Below are 24,761 nucleotides of genomic sequence, written 5' to 3'. Positions count from 1 at the left end.
GCAAAGGTGCAGCCCGGGGTAAGGCAGAGGCAGCAGGTCCAATCCCCTCCTTTGCCATTGATGAGTGGTTTACAGTCTGCCCCAGTGAGCAAGGGCTGGATGATGACTGGCAGCAGCCACTGAGGCAAGGTGGGTTTAGAGGATGGGGATTCCCCTGGGAGGGGAGACCCAGAGCGGGGGTACTGCAGGGGCAGAACCCCAAAGTAAAGGGCACCGGGGTCCAGGAGGGACACAGGGCCTGAGGCAGGTGAGCCACTGGCCAGCAGAGGGAGCGCTGAGCTGAAATCGAGCTAATTCCCAGGATAAGCAGCAGGAGGCGCCTCACGGGTGAGTCTCACTTTGCTACAGATACATATAACAACCGGTTTAGTTTTCATTTCCAGGATATTTTCTTTTAGTTCTTGAACATGTGCGATCAGACTGTGTGCACTCTGACAAAATATTGAGATTCCCCATTCTAGTCATATTTAATCAACTTCATTCAACATTGCATGAATATGGTCCACTGACAAGTTGTTAATATAAAAATGTTTTTCCACTGCCCTTGCTATAATTTTCTTTTTCTGATTTTTTTCCCCCAGTTTGTGATGTACAATTTATCACTTCTACCATAAATGCAATAAACCTTTTTCATTACTAGTATATGATTGAGGCTGTGTCTGCAGTTCCCCTTTTCCTGTGCTCTTCTTTCTTCCTTCTCCATTTGATGCTGTGAAAGTCTCCTTACAGCTTCTGCATAAGATACGTTATTAACAATTTTTGTCTTTTGTAGCTTGCCTTGCCGCAATATACTGTCTATACGCGGGACTGTAATTACCACCGCAGTTACTACATTTGGTTCCGAATATCTGAAACCCTATTGTTACTTTCTCAGGTGGAGTCCCTCCTTCAAATGTAATCGGGACATCTGGTAACAGCATGCTTTCTCCTCCTCATTTACTAATCAGTCACTCACTTACTACTAACACTTTATCTTCTCCTATGCTTTTGGTTATCTCATCATTGGTCAGCTCTAATGGCATTATATTTCAGTCAATACTTTGGTAGCTGGCAACTTACTTTAACTTTCCCTAGCATTTTAGGGTTTAGTGGTTTATCAGCTTGCTCTTTGTTTTTACATTCAGCTAAAAGATCACCATCTCACAGCCTCTTTGCTCTTAACAATATCTTCTATGCTTTTTTAAATCCAGTCTGCTACTTTCACAGAGTTTATCACTAATTTTATTTCTTTGGGGCTAGGGATTTTACAATAACAACATTTTGGTTTATTTCCTTCCTCAGCTTTGCAATTTTTTTTTGTGGCTGTTATCTGATTCTGCTTCTACTCTTTTCAGCCCTACTTTGTATCCATTCTCCCTCTTCAGTAGACTCTTCTTTAGTTTACAGAGTGACTTCATTTGGAATCAGAGAATCCTCCATCTCCAACTCCCAGCCCTTTTCTGCTGCCAGCTTCCTGGCTTTATAATAGCCTGCCTATTACATCTCATCTGGGTTCCATCAGGGATTGCGTAAGCCACTTAGTTCCCCTCCGAGATGGACTATCCAGTTAATGAGTCCCTTCTCAGTCTCATTATCCCTTTCCAGGCTAGTGTGGGGGGTGAACATCCCATCACACCATTCTTTTGTTCTTATGTAAAGTAAATGGTTTTCATAACTGGACACACCTTCCACTAAACTGTCGCATGGAGGATCTGCAGAACTCACAACTTTGGGTTCTTGGGCTGGCAGGCAAGCCATCATCCAAAAAAAATTGACAATCTTGCACTGATTTCCCTTCAGAATAAAGAAAGGTCCCATGAATCCTCCCAGCATCAGAGTTTGGGTAAATAAATCAGTAACTTTTTGCAAATTATGAGAGCAGAGGCAGAAATATAAACTAAGACTTGAAGATACCTGAGTAAGAGAGATTTTAGTGGCTTAGTGCACCTCCCCAATCAGTGAGGTTCCAGAAATCTTCACAGAAATCATGACAAATTTTCTATAATGAAAAAAGGCAAATAGGAGGACAGACAGAGTTGACAGTATTTTGAATATGCTGCTTGCTCTTACTTGACAAAGTTAATTTGACTGCAGCTTGACTCATAAGACGTGGTTTTAACACCTCCTGATATGTAGGAGGTTGATGTTTATATTCCCCGAATGCAGAAACATATTTTGCAAGCCTCTACACTGCCAGTCATACGTCAGTGAAACATATGCTGCCCTGTTACTTCAGATAACAAACTGCCACTCTTCGTCCAATGGGTCAATGTCACTAATAACTAATTTGTTTGCCAAAGAATTTTGAAAATGAGTGAGGGCTCCATAAATAGATACTAGCTGTACTATATTCATCATAAGATAATATATGGCCAGACTGTTACAATCAAGGTGAGTTAAGTGAACTTGTCGTTTTTAGGAGTTATCTTTGGTAAGTAGTTTTGCCCACCAGATTCCCAGCTGAACTCCTTTAGAAAATAATCTGCAAATATTACAGATCAACAGTTACTTTAGATAAACAATAAAAACTACAGCATATAGGATCTCAAAATATTTTACAAACATCCATTACTTCTAACACTGTGGTGAGATATAATACCCATTTTCAGATGAGACTCAGAGAGGTTAAGCAGAATGTCAAAGATCACACAGTGAGCTGGTGGCAAAGCTGGTACAGAACCCAGGAGTCCTGACTTCCAGTTGCCAACCCTAACTGCTAGACAGCTCTGCTTCCCATAATACATACTCTTATTCTGGTGTGAAGAGAAATTAGTTTGGATCACAGACCCTCTAATTAGAACCCTGAATTAGTCTCATGTATAGAAGACCATGAGGGATTATGAACAGCTCAGCAACTATCATCTAATTTTCTGTTTTAGGTATTTCTAAGGCATCTATCAACCTGGTATCCAAATGCTAAGGGGATTCATACTCTGGAGGTTTTGAAAGAAAGGAACTGAATCCATATAGGACTTTGAAGAAAAAGAGGGTGCCACAGCATCGCCCTTCATCAAGAGAATCTGCCTGCATATCAGCAAAGCAGTGCATTTTCTCCAGGTGCTTCAGGACCAAAACTAGACCCAAATAGTCATAACCACTAGAAACATTTCCCTGAACTTACACTGGCTAAAAGGCTGCCACCATTACTAACAGACAAGCCAGACTACAGTGGTCCAGGACATCCAGACTTTTTTATTGCAATGTTCTATACCTGGAACTCAACACACAAATGCCAATGGTAGTCCAGATTGTAGCATTGTACACTGCTAAACATCTCCACTAGGTGGACAATCATCAGCCTGATCATCAGCTCCTTTCACTATACTGGATATCCGTCGATCATCAGGTCCCGCTCAAGAGCAAGGTGCTAATCTTCAGCACTCTCAAATTCTCTGAGGAACTGCCTCTTTCTGTCACATAGGAACTTCCATATCTCTGTGCTCATGAAGAGCTGTGTATGATAACAAAGTTGTGGGAGCTAGATTCAGAGCTTTCTTGCTGATTGTTGTACAGCTATGGAATTTCCTTCCCCAGCAATCGAAATGACCTACAATATCACCACTTTCAGATCAAAGAGCAAAAACTCTCTTTGCCTTAGGTTTCCCAAAACAATAATAGTAACATTATCATCAACACCGGATTGCAGGGTGGAGCTGGAACCACAAGGCAATCAATTCTCTGTTTTCTTTTCTGCCATTTGTTTATTTTTCCATTTTGATCTGTTTAAAAAATGGGTGCTCGCTCGAACTGAGCCTTGTTGAAATGCTTCCCTTAAGCCATTACTGACAGACCCCAGAGCAGATTTACAATCTCAACACTTGCCATGGATAATTTCATTAGATGAAGAATGCAAATTAATCTGTGAATAAGGGAGGAATTAGGACTCCTGGGTTCTGCCTCTGAATCACATTGTGGTGTTTGGTCAATCATGATCTGGCCATCTATTTGCCAATGACACAGGTCCTGAACAGTTTAATAATCTCCTTTTCTAACATGAACATTTGGAGCACAGGTCTCTGTCTCTTTGTGGAGGAACCCAACAGGAACCGAATTGTGGGCTGTTGGGCCTGAGGGGTTGAGCTAGGGTTGCCAGGCATCTGGTTTTTGCCTGGAACAAAAGGGCCCGTTGAAAGTGAGAGAGGGTGGGATAGAGTGAGCGACGGAGGGAGGGGTTGGAGGGAGCAGGGCCTCGGAGAAGGGGCGGGGCAGGTGTGTTAGGTTTTGTGCTATTCGAAAGTTGGCAGCCCTAGGTTTAACCAAAGTTGGCAGCTGAGATCTGGAGCCAAGTATCACGCCAAGGTCAATAGCTGGGGACAAGAGACGAGGGTTGAACCATACTCAAGGATCAAACCCAGGGGCACGCACAGGAATTTAAATTTTACTGCTCTTGGGTGGGCACCGGTGGGGGATGCAGTACTATTATGGCGGGGCGGGGCAGAACAAACTTTTCCAGCCCCAGGACCCTGGAGAGGGGCGCAGAGTGCTCTCCCTACCATAGCATCAGGGCTGGAGAAGTTCGCTCTCCCCACCACAGCCCAGAAGCAGGAGGAGTTCTGCACCCCTCGTCAAGGCCTCGGAGCTGAAGGATTTCTGCGTCCCCTGCCAATTACTGGAGGGGGTCCATGTCCCTGCTTGCCCCCCTTGCACCCGCCCCTGGTCAAACCAGATTCAATAGCTAGGAACCGAAGGGCAGGGCAAGGAGGCAGGAACAAGGCAGGGTTTGTCTCAGTAGCAGGTCAGTGATCTCCCTTGTTGCACAGACAACTTCCTGGTACTCCCCCCAGGCATAAATAGTAGGTCTGGACCCATTCGAGGTCATGCAGGGAGCTTCCAGTCTTCTCCATCATGAACAGCACTTCCTGAAATGACTGGCCTCCCTAGATGTATGGTATGTTGACCAGGCGTGGCTCTGCCCTGGCTGCCTGGTAGTAGCACAGAAGTGCAGCCTACTGTCCCAGGTTTAAGCCCCACAGAACCAGATAGGAGTGGGCTGGGAGATAATCAGCCTTACACTGTGAGCCTCATTTCACTGCAGTGGCGGGTAACTCAGTAGTCTCTTTGAATAACAAATACTATTCTCTCAGCTGCTGGCCCGCTGCATTAGTCTATCCAAAGGGAGTGAAGAAAAGGGGGAAAAAACAAACAATATGTGCCATCCAAATGTTCAAGAAAAGATAAACAACCAGTAATTATCCAAATCATAGATCACTACATGTACAAGAGAAAGAAACAGAAGAGTGCTGCACAAACAGAGTCTGTGAGCATCAATATAATGAATTGGCCTGTTAGCGCAAAAAAAAAAAAAGTTAATTCTCTTATTAATGAATTGAAGGATCTCCTGGCGAGATAAATAAATAAACCAGAGTGCTTTAAAACTACGGAACAGTCACTGGTATATAAACGTTATACAAACCTAAAGTGTTGCAGTACATCTGAGGGAACCAGGCATAGCTGAAAGATTTGGACATTTTATACTCTCCCACCATTCCAATTATCTTTTTTGCTTTAATTGGGCTACAGCAAGTAAATGTTGTGGCGGGACTAGAGAGTTCCTGATCCTCCGAAGTTACCAAAGAGAACCAGAATGTGTTGCAATGGGGAGCTGCTTAAATGTTGGAACTTCCTGATGAGAGAGCTCTCTAGATGCTGCTTAAAGCATGGCTCTTTATGTCTATTTCCTCACTCTGTAAATGTTAACCAAATGTGTGAACTATGTGAATTATTTCTCATCCTAATTCACAGCGCTAAGATTTTTAAGACCAGGTATCTAATGTTAGGCTCCTTGTGACACAGGGCCAGAAAGGGTTAAGCACCTTGCAGGCTAAATTCAACCTTTAAAGATTATTAGATTGTAATTGGGGCTATTCCTTATAAATAGCTAACATAGCCATGTTAAATGGACTAGAGCTTTGAAATGCAAACCTGTATGGTTAGAGAATTAGAGGTAATACTAATTGTATGTGTTTACTTATATCTTGTTAGATGTTAACCATATAAAGAGAACGAGGAGTAATTGTGGCATCTCAGAGACTAACAAATTTATTTGAGCATAAACTTTCGTGGGCTAAAGCCCACTTCATCAGATGCATGCAGTGGAAAATACAGTAGGAAGATATATGTGTGTGTGTGTGTGTGTGTGTGTATATATATATATATATATATATATATATATATATATATATATATATATATATATACATACACAGAGAGAGAGAGAGAGAACATGAAAAAATGGGTGTTGTCATACCAACTCTAATGAGATTAATTGATTAAGGTGGGCTATTATCAGCAGGAGGAAAAAAAAACTTTTGTAGTGATACTCAGGATGGCCCATTACAAACAGTGAGGTTTTTTACCCACAAAAGCTTATGCCCAAATAAATCTGTTAGTCTTTAAGGTGCCACCAGACTCCTTGTTGTTTTTGTGGATACAGACTAACACGGCTACCTCTTGATACTATTAACCTGGCAGGTAATGTGTCCAATCCTTTGGGATCAGTAGAACTTTTTTTATATGATGAACAAGATTTTTAGTAATCCTTATAATATTTGACTTGGCTATCTCGGTGGGAATTCAATGCTTTAAGGGATGTTTTGGCTTCTGGGTAACCAGCCAGGTATTGCAGAAGCTGCTTTGTTGCTGGCTTGGTGAATCTAAGTATTAGAATAACTACCAGTTTTGGGGATTGTCTGCCCCATTCTTTGCAGTTTGCCCTAACTGCGCAATCTCAGAGTGGCCCCCCTGGAGCCCTGGTCACACTTCTAAATCCATATTTAGCATGTAAATATATTTCTAGATATTCATAGGTGCTGAACACCCTGTACCTCCCATAATTTCTGACAGTTTGAAGGAACATTTTTCATAACTTTTTATTTTATGATTAGCACAGGTAACTTCCCAAATAAATATTAACAAATCTTATTCATAACCTGTATATGTTATCTTTAAAAACATTTATGTTTACCTACATCTGTGTACTAAGTTTGTTCAAATTCCAGAAACAGGCTGCCTATCATTTTTGCCACTGAAAGGATTTCCTATACTTTATTTCTCCAGGTCATTAATATTGGGATAGCTGTCCTTTACCAGAAATGAACTCTTACACATCTGGCTGCTAGGAGTAACTGATATCAATAAGTCCTTTCTTGAGTCAGTAATCCCCTGTGGACTGTTAGAGAAACGTACTGTATTTAACCCATCTACTGCTTTTCCTTAGGGAGGAGAAAGTATGGTCTTGTGATTAAGACTCAGAAGGACATTAAGAAACCTGGGTTCTATTCACATCTCTCCCACATATTTCCTTGAACAAGTCACTTAATCTTTCTATGCCTCAGTTTCCACATCTATAAAATGAGAATAATAATATTAATTATTCCTAAATGGCAGGGGTGTGATGAAGATACATTAATGTGTGTACAATGATATGCCATCTTATTATGGAGGGCAACAGATGTATTTTTAATATAGTATTATACTGTACTTAATGACATCATAGGTTGCCTAGTGGAACTTGATGCCATTCGTTGGCATTCAGTTCCAGAACCATGGTTCCCATAGTGCATAAATATCATCATTTGGTCAAATCCTCAGATGGTGTAAATCAGCATAGATCCACTGACTTCAATGGAATCAGGCTAATTTATACCAACTGAGGTTCTGGTCCATTGTGTTCAGTGGGACCACTGAAAGAGAAGGTGCTATGCAGTAGGAGTCAGGGTGGCAAAAATCTAACCATCGATCAAAGGTGCAGTCGTTTGTTCATGTCTCTACTATGCAACACAGAAACTGTGAGCACCAAAAGGAACTGGACTTAAAACAGTTAAGTAAAATCCAACTGATGTATTGTGAAAAGCTTTAGTTCCACAGATGTAGCCGATTTAAATTAACCTACCACGTGTTAGCATGAAATAAATAAACAAACACCAAGGCATGTAATGTCTTAAATTGACATGTAAAATGTTTGCTCTATTCCCAGAGATCCAGTTCTGATGCCGGTAGTCATAGTTACACTGGAAACATAGCCCTTTGTGCAACTAGCAAATCTTTAGCTTTTGGCAAGGCAAACACTCCAGAACTCCCCAGTGCTACCTCGCAGGCATTTCTCTAGCCAGCCCAATAACTCCTCGTGTCGATGTAGTGTATTTTGTAAAAGAATGGGAAAACTGAACTTCCATTTTAATTAAAATTTGAATTCCATTTAAATGTCCAGAGGGGCAATATGGGCTGGAGGATTTAGCACACTGATGGAAGTCAGGCCTCCTTGAATTCTAGTCCAAGCAGCTGTTCTATAGATGCACCATGTTCCATTCGGGGCAAGCCATTTAACTTCTCTCTCAATTTCTTCATCTGCCATATGAGAATAAAAATATTTCCCCATCTACTTACCACAAAGGGGTGAAGTGAGGATTATCTCATGTTCTGAACGGGCAGTGTTATGTAAATGCTAATTAAATTTAAGAAAAGGGAAGCATATTTACAACATAATTATTTTTATTATGCTCCTGATACTAGAGTGGTGCTCAGTTACTATAGGAATGAGTCTACAGAAATGCATTATAAAATATGCAACTCTCTGTAAATTGAATCAGAACAATACTCAGCATTTATACAAGGATCACAGGTGGGGAAACTGAGGCACAGATGCCGCTCATTCTGCACTGCTTTGCACCTTGTATAATTTGACATCAAGGTAGGTGTAAAATGCTATCAAATATAGTAATATGTTTATGTCCATTTTACACAAATATAAATGGGCTATACAGGATGCAAGGCCGTGGAAAATCAGGTTTCAGAGAGATTCAGGCTTGCATAAGGTCATAGAAATAGATGCCAGGTCTCCCTGAGTTAGTCACCAGATTGCCCCTGGTGTGGAGCGTCCTTTTGTGAAATCATAACTGAGTCACCAGTTGTACCATGGCCCTGAATGCTAGTTCTGAGCAGAAACCCAAAACCGAATTGGCTTAGCTACGTTTCTAAAAATAATCATTTCCATGTTTTAAATATTGTAAACGTGAAAGAAAACGGCGTAACCATCTCCAGGATCTGAGAGGTGTTTCAAAAGGGGAAAGTCAAGAGAAATAGGATAGGAGGGGAGGAAAGGAAACAGGTCGTACAAAGACAGCAAGAACATGGAAAGCAGGGTGGGAAGATAATGGAGGCTGCAAAAACATTAAGAAAGAGAGAGCGAGTTGTTGGGGCTTAGGAGTCCATTCAACGGGTTAGAGATAAGACTAATACATTCTGCCCTGTAGAAGACTCAAGCTCAGTATCAATTCAGGAACTGTTTTGGGATCACGGAGATTAAGCAGATCACACAACAAAGGAAGGGTGATGAGTCCTTGACACTAGTGCCACAGAAAGAAAAGTCTGCCCACTGTTAGCTGGTAAAACAAACCAAAATGAAGACTGCTTTAGAGAGGAGTTGATTTAGTGAGGTACACATGGTTTCAAGCTCGGTGAGGGAAACTCAGGCTCTTTCATACAAAATGATAATTGTTTCACTATTACAGAGCCATATGGTATAATGAAAAATCAAAAATTCTGCTTTACCTCTTGGTGAACCTTTGACAGAGTTACATGGCCCCACCCTCAATCACATGGCATGCCATGTTGATTCCCCAGCCTCTTGCCCTCTTCCTGTCCCAGCGCTAAAGGACTAATACTGAAAAGTGAGGAAGACCATCTACACCCACTGAGGCCAATGGGAGTTAAGGGTATTCAGCATTTACTTTAATAGATGTACAGAACATAAACACACTAGAAGCAGGTAGCACACTGCCACTTTGCAGCCCTCAAAACAAGTGTCACCAGGCATTGTATTTCTGGTGGGAACACACAAGAACACCAGAATATATAGCTGTGAAATTTACAGACAACTAATGGTCCTGTACACGGTCATGAACATTCATGTGGTGACAGCATGACCGCGGCAGCTGACTAGCTCAGCCAGTATTTTTATTCCTGAGGGCTTGGAGGGGCCGGACACGGGAGGGGGTTCTCAGTGGGTGGGTATTGTCAGCCCTGTCAAATGTCAATATCAGAGATTTAAGCATTGCTAGTTGCCACTGCGCTCCCATGCCAACCACTGAAAAAGAAAAAGAAATCCTGCTGCACCTCTGCTCCCAGGAGAAGAGGCAGTTGTGTGGTCAGCATGAGCAGGAGGCAGCAGAACAGCTGCAGCAAAAAGAACAGAATTTGACACATCGATAGATTTGAAAATGCTAACAGTGCATGTAGTGTGGAATTTGTGATTCACGCTGCCTTTTTATTATTGGCATAAAGAAATGCACAGGTCCTCAGAGAGATACAAGACGCATCAGCATGATGAATATGATGTTCCAAATACATGATAACACTATTTTTTGTCTCTCTGGGGAACATGTGTAACATATTTTGTCCTTGCAGACCTTTTGAACAGTATTAAATTTTTTTCCCAAAGAACGTTTACAAGTTTTTTCACTCCCTCCTGAGTATTCTTCCCAGAACTGACTCTTATTTCTTGCCAGACTTTGATTAAGCCTTGACAGCACCTGGCTTCAGCTTCCCCGTCCGTAAAATGGGAACAATAGCACATGCCTTTAGGTGTATGGTGAAGCTTCATCAGTGTTCATAAAACTCTCCAAAATATTTAGAGAAAAGCTGTTATCTCAATGGAAAAGTGTAGTTATAATAAATATAGATAAGAGGATATTCCATGGAGGATGGGTTTCTCTTAAACAAGAAACTTATCTCAGAAAAATTTCCAAAGAACACAACTGGATTTTCCATCCTCCTTCCTTCTAGCCTCCCACTTTCATCTATGCTCTCTGTGACTTAACTGCTTAGGCATGCAGTTTGATCTACTGTACTATTAAATGATTGTTAATCATCCCCTTCCCATTCTCTCTGCTCATCTAGCATCTGTCTCCTCTCTTTCCCTTCACACGAGTTCAGCATTATTGGTGCAACAGCCTCCTCCTCTGCAGCTCCTACCATCTGGAGCAGATTTCCTGCATCTCTCTATATCAACAACACGTCAAACATCATATGAAAGCAACTCTCTCCCTTGGCCACTATACTTGCTTACCCTCCTAAACTCTGCTATGCATTATTATTCAATTCTCCATGATACTGAACTCTGCAGAAATTTTTGGCTCCATGTTGCATGAGAGAAGCTATCACTAGAGCAGAGTGACATTTTTCGGCCAAAATATATTATGCACTGAAAAAACGTAGAGTTGGGTCAACCAAAACATTTTGCAAATATCAGTCGATTTTGGGTAATTGTTTCGGTCTAAATCAAAAATGAAAAAAATTCTGAACTGTCAAATTGAATTGTTTTGGCTTTATCAGAATGAATCATTCGTTTTTCAAGACAGATTCATAAGCAGATTTAGGCATCATTCACAAAACTGGAGGAGGCAGTGGTAGTGATACCTTTTTGTAATCTTTAGCCCACTGGTCAAAGCACTCATCTTGGATGTAAGAGACCCAAGTTCAAATCCCCCCTCTGGAGTAGGGACTTGAAACCACATCTCCCTCCTCCTCCTAAGTAAGAATCCTAACCACTGGGCTGCTGGCCAGCTGACTTTTTGATTTGCCAAAAATTCGAGAGGGGGGATACTGGTTTGGGTCAAAACACGTTTATTTTAATTTATTTTTCAGAATTGCCTGCAAACTGTTATTCCCATATCTCTAGCTACCACGATTACAGGGTTTACACAGCTGTAGCAGGGATGTACTCCAAACCTTACGAAAGATTTAGGCCAGATTCTGAACTGGTGTAAATTATATGTTTTTGCAAGGCTAGCCTAGAGCTGTAGCACCATCAGGCTGTGAAATAAAGGGGGAACAAAGGGAAATGGTAGCTCTGTCCCTATAAAGCTTAGCCCGGTATCTCAGGAAAGACCCAGATTTCCCTGAGCTCGAGGTCCTTGCAGTGAGTCCCCTGGCATGATCCTGTCAATCTTTATCACCAACAAATGAAACAAGGAATGAAGCAGTCTTATCAACAGGCCTCTTCAGGCCAGAAAGTTAACTGACAGGTAACAAAAGTTCTGTGAGGTGGAGCAGACCATCTGACTGGTCTCCCCTACAGGACATTTAGTTTGACCTTGTCTCTTTGCTCCAGCATGGGGTATACACAGCACATCTCCAAGTCCAATGAATTTACATCTCCTAGAGACATGCTAAAAGCACAGGCCACCTGTTCAGTTTAAGGAGCAGGTAAAAAATCCTTGCTGAGGAGATTAATGTAGTAAGGAAAATGGGTCTGAAGGAGAAATCGGAAGGAAGAGAGAGCTAGTGACCTGCCAGTCACACTGCGTGGTACTGTGATGGGATAGACAAACCTCACTCTGTAGAAGAAGGGGCCCATGCAGCCCTGACCCACTGCACAAGTTGGAAGAGGAGCTTTAAAAGGGGAAGTGGAGTAGCTCAGTGGCAGGAAGGCAGTGGAGATGAGCTGACCCGCACTCTGAGCTCCTGAGAAGGAGCACCATGGGAGCTCTTGCTGCCTGAGGCCTGGTGACAGTGACCTGACACAGCCTGCAAAGAAGGGACCAGTAGCTTTTGAAGGTCAGAAACTTCATTTTCATGTTCAGTTCTTTACTTTAAAACCTGGGAGAAAAGCAGGCTCATAGGAAATGATCCAGGGAGGAAGTCACATAGCACCCCAAGGTGCAGGGCTTAGTTGCCTAACATCAGGCTCTGGATCAGAGCCTGGAGAAGAAAGTGGGTCTGGGGTCCCCTACCAACCCCTAATTAGGGGACAACTATGGAAGCCTATCCCTTGGTAGGGCTGCTAATTGATGGAAGACCCGGAAGATACAAGAGTCCACATCACGAGATCTGACCCAAGGGGGAAGCTCTGAATCCCTCACTTGAACCTGAAGTCTTCCCCCATTGTGGACTCTTTATATATATCCCAAAGGGATGGACTTACAAGCACAACCTGGCTGGAGGGCTGAGTCACTGAAAGTACAGATCACTAAAGGGTGGGCCAGCTGTGAGAAAGGGGAATGACTAGGAGAAAGTCAATACCCCTCATCCGTCCACTAGGCAGCATTGTCCAGGAATGTTCCCTTTCACAGTTACTTTACATGTTTCTGTGCCATAAAGCCCTTATTCAGACATGGGGCCTGAGCCAAAAAACCCAGATTTGATCATCTCTGAATTTTAGGTTGAAGTGTTTTGAAATGAGAACCTGGATCTGAATTTTGCAAATTGCCCCAAACCTGATAAAGTCCCAGTTCCAAATGAAAACTACATTTTTCAGTTCATGCCTATCTCTACTCAGCCATTCATCGAGTAACACATATTGCTTCAGATGCTTAGAGTAGTTTCAAACATTTCTTCTTAGTTCTCCTAGATGTCTTTGACTGACTATTTCTATTTCTCTAATCAGTAAGCCCGTGCCTGACATAATTGGAAACAGAGTCTTGCTGAAAATATGATAGCTGGATTCCTTCTCTTCCCAGAAATACCAGGAGTGAAATAGATGTCTTTCAAATGCAGAATTATATGCACAATGATCTCCTAGCACTTGATCAAAGTTCTTTTCCCTTTTCAATTAAGTCTCTTATGTTGTGTTTCCACAAATTAGACTTTTTATTTTTCACTTCACTACTGTGAATTACATTTTTGTTCTGCACTTGTGCTGTGTTCAGGAAGGAAATTTGTAAAAATAAAACCAAATAATATATATTGAGCATGCAAAGGAAGGGGAGAGACTATATCTCTTTACCAAGGAATAAATCAAAGACCAAGAGAACGCAGAAGTTACATGTCAGGCCACAGTCACTGCAAAAGGTCAACTTCAGAAATCAATTGAGCTGTCCAAGTTAAACGTCAAAGAAATTATAGGATACACTAATAATACAAGACTGTCTGTTTAAATGTTAACCATTCTGCCTCCACCACTCCTTGACCTTAATAAGTAATTATCCCACATGCCACGATAAATCCACAAACAATTCATGACAATCTACAACTCACTCATTGCCACGTATACTTCACCAGTTAGTTATCATGTACTGGCTTTGTTAAACTGAATGGAAGATAAATCAAAAGGTTTATGCTATCTTTTTCAAAAAGCAGGCTTCTGTGTACTGGTGGAACCGTATTCTGTCAACAACTCAAAGCTAGTGGGTTTTTAATAACCATGCCTGCTAATAAGAACAGGGAGCTCAGTACAGGGAGAGGTAAAAACTAGGTTTGGGCGGCACGTCAAAAGATTGGCAAAGAAAGTATCTGTAAATTAGATTTTCACTAAGAGACAAACCTCTTTCTATAGCACTATGCAATAAAGTGCATACAAATTGTATTGATTTGGGAGTGCTGGCCTAGCCATGAATAACAATAATGCTTTATATTTATATAGCAGCTTTCATTTTTACAAAAAGGTAAGTATTATCCCAATTTTATGGATGGGAAAACTGAGGCAGAGGGAAGTAACATGACTTGTCCAGAATCACATAGGACACAATCCGGGTGCCACTGAAGTCAATGGCAAAACCTCCGATGGCATGAGTAGACTTGGCAGAACTAGATTTGTATTTTTCTATAACTGACTGATAATATCCAGAGAAAGACAAAGTTAGTGAGAGGTAATATCTTTTATTGGACCAAGCTCTGTTGGTGAGACAGACAAGCTTTGGAGCCACACAGAGCTCTTCAGAAGAAGAATTGCTCTGTGTAGCTCGTCTCTCTCACCAACATCAGGCGGTCCAATAAAAGATATTACCCCATCCACCTTGTCCTTCCTCATCCACCTTGTCCTCTAATATCCTGGGACCGACACAACTACATCTATGCTGCATACATAGTTTACTTTTAAGTTTTTTTATTTTTATCTATTTTAAATGTTCACAGTTCTGGAAAATTATGGAGGAATCAGACAATAATTATTTAACGATGGCAAATGTTGAGATTAAAAAAGTTAAAGCTTTATAAACCATTAAAAGAAACTGTCAACATCACACGTCAAAATATACAACGTTAATATTCTTAAATCAACAAATCATACCTATTTTTATTATTCATTTGCTAGTCCATTTGTAACAAGCCTAATTCAAACTGGAGTTTGACTCTTAACTTTTTCAAGTAGCATTTTTCCTATCTGTACATTTCTATTATATTCAATGGAAATATTTATCATTTTGTGTCTATGGTGAAATCAGCATTTATTGACATTTACCAACAAAAATTTAATCAGTCTTAACCATACGATAGGGGCTGTTGTGAGGACTTCTGACTCTCAGTCCCCTTACTTATTCTTAATTCTATCTACTCAATGGGAGTGGTCTCCGACAGTAAGCCAATTAGTAATATTCATCTGTACCAGTTGAATTAATTCCAAGTTTACAGGCAATCCAGTTCTTTCACAATGGAGAATACACTGTCCTGGAAGTATAGACCAATTAGAGTGTCTTGGATTGAGTTCAAGTTTCACAGCAACATGACACAATGATGTCAGTAGAACATTATCACATACTGACACTGTGTCACCACTAGTGGGTGCAACACTATTATGCACTGATGCAGCATCACAACATGTAAATCCAAATATTAGAACATCACAAGTTAGCCTCACGGCAAAGTACAGCGAAACCTCTCTTAAGCAACCACTTAGAGAACAGACAGAAAGAGGCTGCTTAATGGAAACCGTCTTCTAACAAAGGGGGAGCTGAATTCTACTTGACATGTTTGGACATACTCTGGAGTGGTCTCTTTAAGACAGAAAGTTACTTACTAAAGGTGGCCTCATGGAAGTTTCATTGTCAATTATTTTGCCCTGCAAGACAAATGGCAAAATGTGGCAGCCCTATATTTATCTTCAAATGGTTGCAAACATTTCTCAAACCATTCTTCTGACTAGGGAAGTGTTATCTCCATGGGAGATTTCCTTTCTCTATATTTTATATTTCAGCTAATTTTAAAATACCATCAATCTAACTAATATACATATAGCCTACCTACTAATTATATCAAGGTTCTGTGTGGTTCGTCAGGCATGTAGGTTTTGCCTGTTAACGTACTGTTTAGATTGGGAAAATGTGCAATTATTGATTAGCATAGCAGATAGGAAGCTTTGCTGTTACGGCCGTTTTACTAATAAATCAACATAGCCACAGAGAATTTTTATTTTTCTCTAATATGCACAAGACTTACATTCCTTATGTTGCACACATGCTCCTTTAGCACAGCCATAACATCTGGAGCAATGGGAGTCAAATATATTTGTCAAATGTACATTTAAAGTATGTTTGGAGCAAAATCCCAAGGACATTAAATCTAGAAACTTCAAACACTTTTCAGGGGCGAACTAAATTTGTCTTTAAAAAACCCAGCACACATCCCAATCACAATTTCATACTATGCATTATCACTTGTAATTTATCTCAGTGAAACTGGTATGTAATTACCATCCCTATTACTCTATAACTAATCCCCTTCCACATGAAAGGTTTCCTTTTTAGTTGACTGAAAGGTTGATGCTATATAATACAGGCACTGGGTGGCCCAAGCACATCACTTCCAAACCACAGTCATACCCTATTATCACAAGGAACAGAATACCACAGATCAGACTCCATTTTCCTGTAGTGCATGTATAACTCAAGGATGCCTGCACCAGTTTTCTACTAGGGCAATAGCAGCAGAAGAGAGGCAGACAATTAAATCAGTTCTATTATTTAAAATGTAAGAAAATTCAAGGTCAGTGGACATACGTGCAGCCCATCATGATTCAGGATAAGCCCTGATGCGGTGAACTCATAAGACAATTTGATGTCACAGGTCAGTTCAAAGGCTGTCCTGTGCATAAGTGCATCAAAATGAACAAATTAATGCCAGGCTAGTTGCACTGGTGCACTCTTCCTCCTCATTCATCTGCAGCCTCTCCTCAACCATGTCAGCATGGTAGGACCAATAGCTTTGCTGTCATTTGCTAAAGGTTCCTCCTGAGTTGAAGGGGGTGTCACAGAGTGTGGAGCAAGCATTACTGCTCCCTCAGGCAGCACAAACTAAGTTTTCTGGTGGCTAGTGCACAAGTTTTTTGTTTGGGAGGAGGTCTGAGAAGCTGAGATTTGTCACTTAATGTGGGTCCTTCCCGGCCCCTCCTTTGGTCCCACCCACTGTGGGCAGCATAAATAATTCGCAGATGCATAAGATGGCTACACAGAAAAGGAGCAACTTCCTACTTAGCCCTCTTCGTTCCAAGCATGGACTCACCATGGCTTTCTAAAGGGATTTGTTCTCCTACACTGTGTGGTCTGAAGTCCCCAGTCTACCCTTCAGTTTATACTGCAATTGATTCTGTTACCTAATCCCTTTTCCATGCAGCTGGTGAAAATAACATGATTCTAACAATTTAACCTTTGCATGTACAAATATGCTTCTTAATAAAAGGAAATACAATTATGTGAACTTTTAACACTGTAAACCAGTGTTTCTCAAATGTGGCCACCAGGAGCTTTTCTTGCAGCCACAAACTCTGGGGTGGTGCGGGGGGGAGAAATGGGGGGAGCAGTGGGAGGAGCAGCGGCTCCTCCACCGGGACTGCCTGCAGGGGTTGGTCCCTACCCCCTTCTGGACCCAGAAACACTGTAGGAGCAGGCAACCAGTGTGAGTTCCCCAACTTCCCAGGGGCGGTGGGCCTTGGGCTTCAGGTTTCTAGCCTGGGGTGGTGCACAGCAGGCTCTGGCCATGCGGCGGCAGGCTCTGTCTCCTAGCCGCAGGGTTTTGGGCTCCATCCCTGGACTCATCCTCTGTCATCACCTCAAGCCCCGCTGCCTCCTCCAGTCCCCCCCATCACTCCTGAACCCCCTGCCTCCAAACCCACCTCATCATCCAGGGCTTAATTTGTCCCCCAGCATGCCGGCGCTGAGTACGTCTGCTGTGAAAAGTGATATTAACAAATATTCAAATATCACTTTTCACAGTAGCAGACTTACTAACTAGCAATCTAAAAAAAAATCAAAACATGCAAAGCACCTGATTTTTGTTTCTATTTTGTTTAGGTCCAGTAAAGGAGAGAGACAACTGTACATTATTTTTATTATTGAGTCTGAAAAAAACGTGACATAAATAAATTACAGTGATTTGGACATGTATATGTGCATATTTATTTATTTTTCCTAAAGTTAATTAAATATTTTAGGAAAAATTGTCAGAATGGCCTCCAGCAAGAGTTGGTGGCCACCAAAACATTTGTTGTGAGAACCCCTGCTGTAAACACTGTATTCGAGAGATAAGAACTGTCACCTTTCAGCAACTGGTCATCTTAGAAAAATGCAAACCCGTGCAGCCCGCAGGGATTGAACATTTTCAGTACAGTTTCAGATTCGTTCTGTAAACTGCACTTTTCAGTCCAGTGGATTGTACAAATGATAGCTAGTGAATGTGCCAAGCACATTCAATGAAACTCTTATTCAAGTTAGGAGTTTGCATATTAGTGCGGATATATAATCTCAGCCCAAACCCTGAACTAAACCACAGCCTTTTGCCAATTTTCATATTGATCTGGTTGCATTTTATTTTAAAAGCTTCTCCAGCTTTTGCATGCCTCGCCAGCCAGCTGTAGAAGAGTTACCTTCCAGATTCCTTACCACATAAAATCACTCAGTTGCACCAGAAAATTGATATCTATGATGAGAATTATATAAGAAATATCATTCATGACTCTCTAAGGATGATGTGGAATAGAATTAAAATTGTGATAATTATTATGCAACAATCCCCACACACATTTTTTGTCTCTGCTTCTTTGGATACATTTTCATCCTCCAAATGCTGAACGGGAGTACGGGACTGTCTGTGCTTAAATTTAAGCATATATGCAAGTCCTTTGCTGGATTGGGGCCAGAGTGCAAGACTGAGACCTTATAGAGAAGCAAAAAACAGACATTTTTAAATTTAAATCCATGGAACTAAATCAGTGTGAGAGGAAAATCAGGCATATCATGTGTGTGGATGACTCCAGGAATAGAGGAGAAAACTGTAGCAATTTAATGTTATGCCTCTAGAACAATCGTAACAAGTCCCTCAGCAGGTGCCAATCTTTGCATAGGGGTGAGGCCAGTGGCCTGCCCCAGCCACATATGCTCCCTCTTGAGCCTGGAGTACTGCAGACAACAAGGGCTAGCCTCTAGCTCGTGTGTTCTTCAACACTTTGCAGCTGAGCGATGGCTGCCTCCTGATCAGTTCAGTGGCTCAGGATTTTGGCAGTGGGATGCAGGACCAACCAGTCTGGGATTAATGTACCAGCTTTTCCAAATGGCCTTTGTGAAACAAGTTGGTGGTCTTAGTCAAGTGCCATTCATCACAAAAGCTACCATCATGATGGCTGGCATGGCTGCCTCTGTTTTTTTTGGCATAGAGACTGAATTTCTTATCAGTGTGGTTCCTCCAAGCCAGTTCTGAAGTATATTGGCAAAGCACCTTTATTCCACAGTTTGTATTATGCCTGCATCCCGAAGGACTTATTTCTAGAAATGTTCGTTCTGGCACCTTTAACAGGCACTAAAATGTAAGGAATTTTTTATATTTAAAGTAGGTTGACATTTTAAGAGCAAAGTACAGAACATCAAATAGCACATTCATAGAGGACCAAAATTAAATGAATTTAAGAACTGAATTCTAATATAGCATTAAACTGCTAAAGAGGGTCTTTACACTAAGTGCTAAGTACTTTGAGTTACCTTGAACATAAATCAGATTTTTCTGAGTTTGGGTTAATGTGCCATTTTTCTATGTATCAGAATGTCCTTTGTTCTTGAAATTCAGCAGCAATCCTGCAACCACTGTTTATTTTCTTTTTTTCCCAGATCGGTAGATTTACATTATCCTTGATCCCCAGAAGCCTGTGCAGGTTTTAATTTCACATAGAACACAGTAGCTGACTGAGCTGTGCAGAAATTTCCATAGGTTTCCCATCCTGCCTCATCCTTGTGTCTTCATTCCAGAAAATTACATTAATACTCGTTTTTTTTATTATTATTATTTATTTCTTTTTGGCCCTGTAATAATCTGCAGAGCCCAGCTCTGAGATGCATGCTGCTCAGAAACAATTTTGTGCCTGGTGGTAGATCCACTTTGATGAATAAGAAAATTGTTACCAGCTTTGCAGCAGATTAAATACACATTATCTAACTCGTCTACTGTTTCAGTTGGTTGCAAAGACTCCAGCCACAATACCAGGAGAAATAAAAACAGCACTTAATCACCCAGGCAGGTTCTTTGAGTTTATCACTGATTTTTGATTAGGCAGAACAAATAGATAAGTACAACTAAAATTGTCTTTCTAATCAATGGACCCCACATGAAATCAATTCTTCTATTTTATACTGTGGTTGAAAGGAACTTTTCAAGATAAATTTTTTTATTCATATATATGTCTTACTACACTTATTATTTACAATACTTTACATAATTAAAACAGCAAGAATTGTAAAAAAATATTTTTTTAAATAATCACTCTGTTTCTTTGCATTCTACTTTCCATTCATCACAGGCAGCCACATTTGACTGGTCAAATTCACCTTTGTTTATAATCCATTTCACTTTCAGTTCCTCATGCACTAACCTAAATGCTGTTGGGGTCACCAACAGTACAGGGGAATTTTAAATAAAAGTTTAAAAAAAAATCTTTTCAGTGACCTAAGATCATTCCCTGAAGCTCAGTATGAGAATTTCCATCTTCTTCCCAAATGGCGAGATTGTCAACCATTTCCAAAGCACCAGCTCAGCCTAGCCTTAGATCTCAATAAAGAACATGCGTAAAGCTGGGAATCTGTGCATAGAACGAGGCAGGGGGATGAAGGCCTGTAGCCAGCTCAGCTACACCAACCCTAGTGTAGCAGAACCCTCTCAATATGAGCTCCAGAGGAAGCTGCAGGCAGGGGAGGAGCGGGCAGTACAGCTCCAATGCAGCAACCCTACTACGGAGGCCCCGAAGCTGATGCAGTGGGACAGACCCTATGTACAGATGGTCATTTGTCTCTGGTGGATAACAGGATTTGCGTGGCTCTCAGAGGAGCTAGTTTCTGAGGACTCCTTAATCAATGGCCTCACAGACTACACTCACTCCTAGGCCTTCCCCCAGTTTTTGTCCACACTGATACTCTAAAAATTGAAAGATCATAAGATCATCATTGCTTGGCAGAGTCCATCTAAAATGTATATCCCATTCCCAGAGGTCACAGTTCTACTGAAGGTCATCAACATGTTTGTGAAAATTACTCCTTTATATTTTAACTCTGGAGAATGTGCTTCACTGAACTAACTACTCGAGTCTTAACTCCTCTGTGAGAGTTTTCTAGCCTGAGCTATTGGATCTCTAGGAAAGAAGTATACTTTTTTGCCACATACCTTTTTTTTGTTGGTGGGACAAATGTAGAAATTGTCAATGACTGTAGTAATCCCGGGCTGCAGATTCAGCTTTGTATATAATGTTCCAAAATCTGATGACCTGAAAGAAACATTGAACAGCTATAAGTGCTTCCCAAAGGCCCCAGTATTTCAACCATCCCTGAAACGTACTTTGTAACACCAAGTGTCTACTTCCAATGCTTCTGTTCCAGCAATTCAGTTTTTTATGTTGTTACGTCATTAGGTAGTAGAATGGACTTGCAATTACTGAGCAGTGCTCAAGGCTTGAGAAAAATTGTTGACCTCTCTGTATTATCCAATTCTACAAGGTGATAGAGTTGTTCTGATGCTATACAATATGCTTACAGTCACAGATGTAAAACACATACAAAACCACAGGAATTGTTATGACTTCAGTACACGTCCATGACCACAATCAGATAAATTGGCACCGATATCTTTAGATAAACCTGTGAAAATGCTTATCATCATTGCAGTACCAGAGGCCTCCACTGCAGTGCTAATGATTATTTACCTAGGATGTATTTAAAGAGGCTAAATCCTGCTCATCATGAATTTACTGGGAGAAGCTGATTTCAGAGGGAGCTGTGTGCTCAGTGGGAGAAGGACCTAGCACAAGATGTTTAAGATTGAAAGTGAACTTACTATGAAACTATCTGTACTGAAGACATCCACACATCTATTTCTTTTTCCGATCATCAGTGCAGTACTGAGTAATTAAAACAGCAAAGCAAATGCTTGACCTCCAATAGGTCTTAAGCACAAAACTATGCATGTGTGCTACAGCTAAAGGTAGCATGCACGCACAGCCTTGTTTTCATGGAAGAACTACAATTAGTCAAACCTTGGTGACTGTTTTAAGTATGGTACTTATCACTGCAGTTACTGGAAAAAAGCAAACAATTCAGCAAAAACTATAAGTTAAAAACCTGAACCCTAAACATCCTGGACCAAATCCTGTATGCCTCATTCATGGTTCAACTGTGCCACATGACCCTCCATATGTGGGATTTTCCCCTCTGAGGGAGCCCGATCGGTGCAGCTCCCAGGAGTTCAGGCCACAGGGGACACTTGCCTCACATGGATAACTCTCGACCCCAGACAATTGTAGAGGAGCCCGTTGGGTTTATGTGCAAGCCCCGGTGACTTGGGGGGAAAACAAATCCTACTTCCCAATGGAACAATTTGAGAGAAAATTCAGCAAGGTTATTTGATTCCCGATAGCCGCATTCAGCTCAGACTCTCTATTCTTACCTACTCCTTACTCCCTCAAAAGGTGGCTCAAAGCTTAAGGGCTGCTTGAAATTACACCAGTTAGAACGGTCCTCTTGAGACCCCTTTGCTGTGAATTGTCCAGAGCGCTGCATGGTTTAGCCATAGCTCCTCCTACTCTGGTCATGCCCTAGTCCAACCAGGGATGTTTCTGATGCTGGGGAATGGAGAGTAGGTCGTACAGAGCCAGCTATGCCCATTTTACACCACCCAGAGATTCCCCTAAATTAGGGCAGCTTTATGTTTTCTTTGCACTGCCAGAGTGGCATAAAAGGGATGAAGTCATGGGGCAGGATCTTGCCCATGGTAACAATCAACAGGACATTTAATACTTCCATTAATTCCCTTCTCTCTTCACCAACCCAGAAAAAAAGTAAGGCAAGGACTGTTACATGTTATGTATTTATACTGACTGATCTAGGCTTCTGCGTATGCACACATACTCAGCACCCTCATTTTGGGACCAAATTTCAGATTTATACATGTTTATAGTGATATCTGTGTGGCTTTGATCCATTCATTGTACAGTCCTTGCAGCTATATAATGATATATTTATAAAATAAATGTAATAGCAATTCAGGTTGGACAAACAGTTACGTAGAAATCAAATACATAGTGTCAGTCTAACTAAAATACAGAAGAAAATAAGAATGGACAGACTCTAAACTTAATTTGGTTGAGGTAATGGATAAAACAGTAATTAAAGTTATAACTAAAACCTGCTGGCATCAGGCTATACTGAGTATTTGGTTATACTGAACCAAATGCAAGTCATAGACATTCTGTAGGGATAGGAATGCCAGGCCACTGACTTGCCATGGGGTAAGCTCCTGACAAAATTCTTTTAAAATTCTCCAATTTTCATCAAGAGATGGTTCCAAGATTCCTACAAAAGAGCCATCAGAGAGTACCAACTCAGGAGGAACTATGTCTGCATTTGTATCAAGGTAACAACTGAATGATGCAGGCAGAGAAGAACAAGGAAGATAGCCCATTTCAAAGATGCTTGTCCAAAGATTCCTGCTTAGTCTCACTACTCAGAATAAAAGACATGAATTAAGTGAATAAAGTTGTCATAAAAGAGGAGGTTATGACTTCTGAGCTATTTCCAGACTAAGGCAAGATAATTTTAAATAGTTAAATTCTTGTATTTTCTGGGACACACTAGTTGTGAAAAAACCTTTTGCAGAAAATCAAAGAAGAGTTTCAAGCATATGTATATATGGTCTGTATGTATGTATGATCTAAATTAATCTTAATATCTGTACTGTGCCCATGAAGAAGGATCCAGATTGGCAGAGGTGTTGTGTGGAGGGCTCTTGCTGTGTCCACAAAGTTTATTTGGAACTCTGCCTAGAGGGGAGAAGGAATATCAGGATACCTTATGCTCTGACCAGCATCCACATTTGCCAGCACAAATGGTTCAAGGAAAAATGAGGATGTTCTGTCCGAATCTGTCAACAACTGGAATTTCTACAGTCCAAAGAGAGCAGATCACATGACAAAATGAGAGCATGTGTTCCAACATGCACAAATTGGACAAGTTTATATTCAGGAAAATTAGAGTGCAAGGTTAAACAGACTTCTTACTGTGCTCCCTCCCATGCAATACCACCAGGTCATACTCTCTCTATCCTTCCAGCTGCAGCATCCTTATATTAGAATCATAGAACCGGAAGGGACCTCGAGAGGTCATCTAGTCCAGTCCCCTGCACTCAAGGCAGGACTGCATTTTATCTAGACCATCCCTAACAGGTGTTTGTCCAATCTGCTCTTAAAAATCCCCAATGATGGAGATTCCACAACCTAGGCAATTCTAACCACTCTGACAGGAAGTTTTTCCTAATGTCCAACTTAAACCGCCCTTGCTGCAATTTAAGCCCACTGCTTCTTGTCCTATCCTCAGAGGTTAAGAAGAACAATTTTTCTCCCTCCTCCTTGTAACAACCTTTTATGTACTTGAAAACTGTTATGTCTCCTCTCAGTCTTCTCTTCTCCAGACAAAACAAACCTAATTTTTTCAATCTTCCCTCAGAGGTCATGTTTTCTAGAACTTAAATCATTTTTGTTGCTCTTCTCTGGACTCTCTCTAATTTGGCCACATCTTTCCTGAAATATGGTGCCCAGAACTAGACACAAT

At 41.1% G+C, this 24,761-nt stretch overlaps 1 protein-coding gene across 8 annotated transcripts in view; it reads right to left on the bottom strand.

Annotated features, from left to right (window-relative positions):
• Positions 1 to 24,761, bottom strand: part of SORCS2 (sortilin related VPS10 domain containing receptor 2) — a 489,498-nt gene that overhangs the window by 284,691 nt on the left and 180,046 nt on the right. For all 8 annotated transcript variants that reach the window (XM_045018304.1, XM_045018301.1, XM_045018303.1 and 5 more), the window contains one exon: positions 21,328 to 21,427. In XM_045018304.1, coding sequence (XP_044874239.1) covers positions 21,328 to 21,427 — 100 coding nt within the window. The remainder of the gene's footprint in view (positions 1 to 21,327; positions 21,428 to 24,761) is intronic.

Source organism: Mauremys mutica, chromosome 5, assembly GCF_020497125.1.
Source record: "Mauremys mutica isolate MM-2020 ecotype Southern chromosome 5, ASM2049712v1, whole genome shotgun sequence".
Classification (NCBI taxonomy): Eukaryota; Metazoa; Chordata; order Testudines; family Geoemydidae; genus Mauremys; species Mauremys mutica.
The sequence above is the reverse complement of the archived record's forward strand: the minus strand, read 5'-3'. Positions and strand labels throughout refer to the sequence as shown.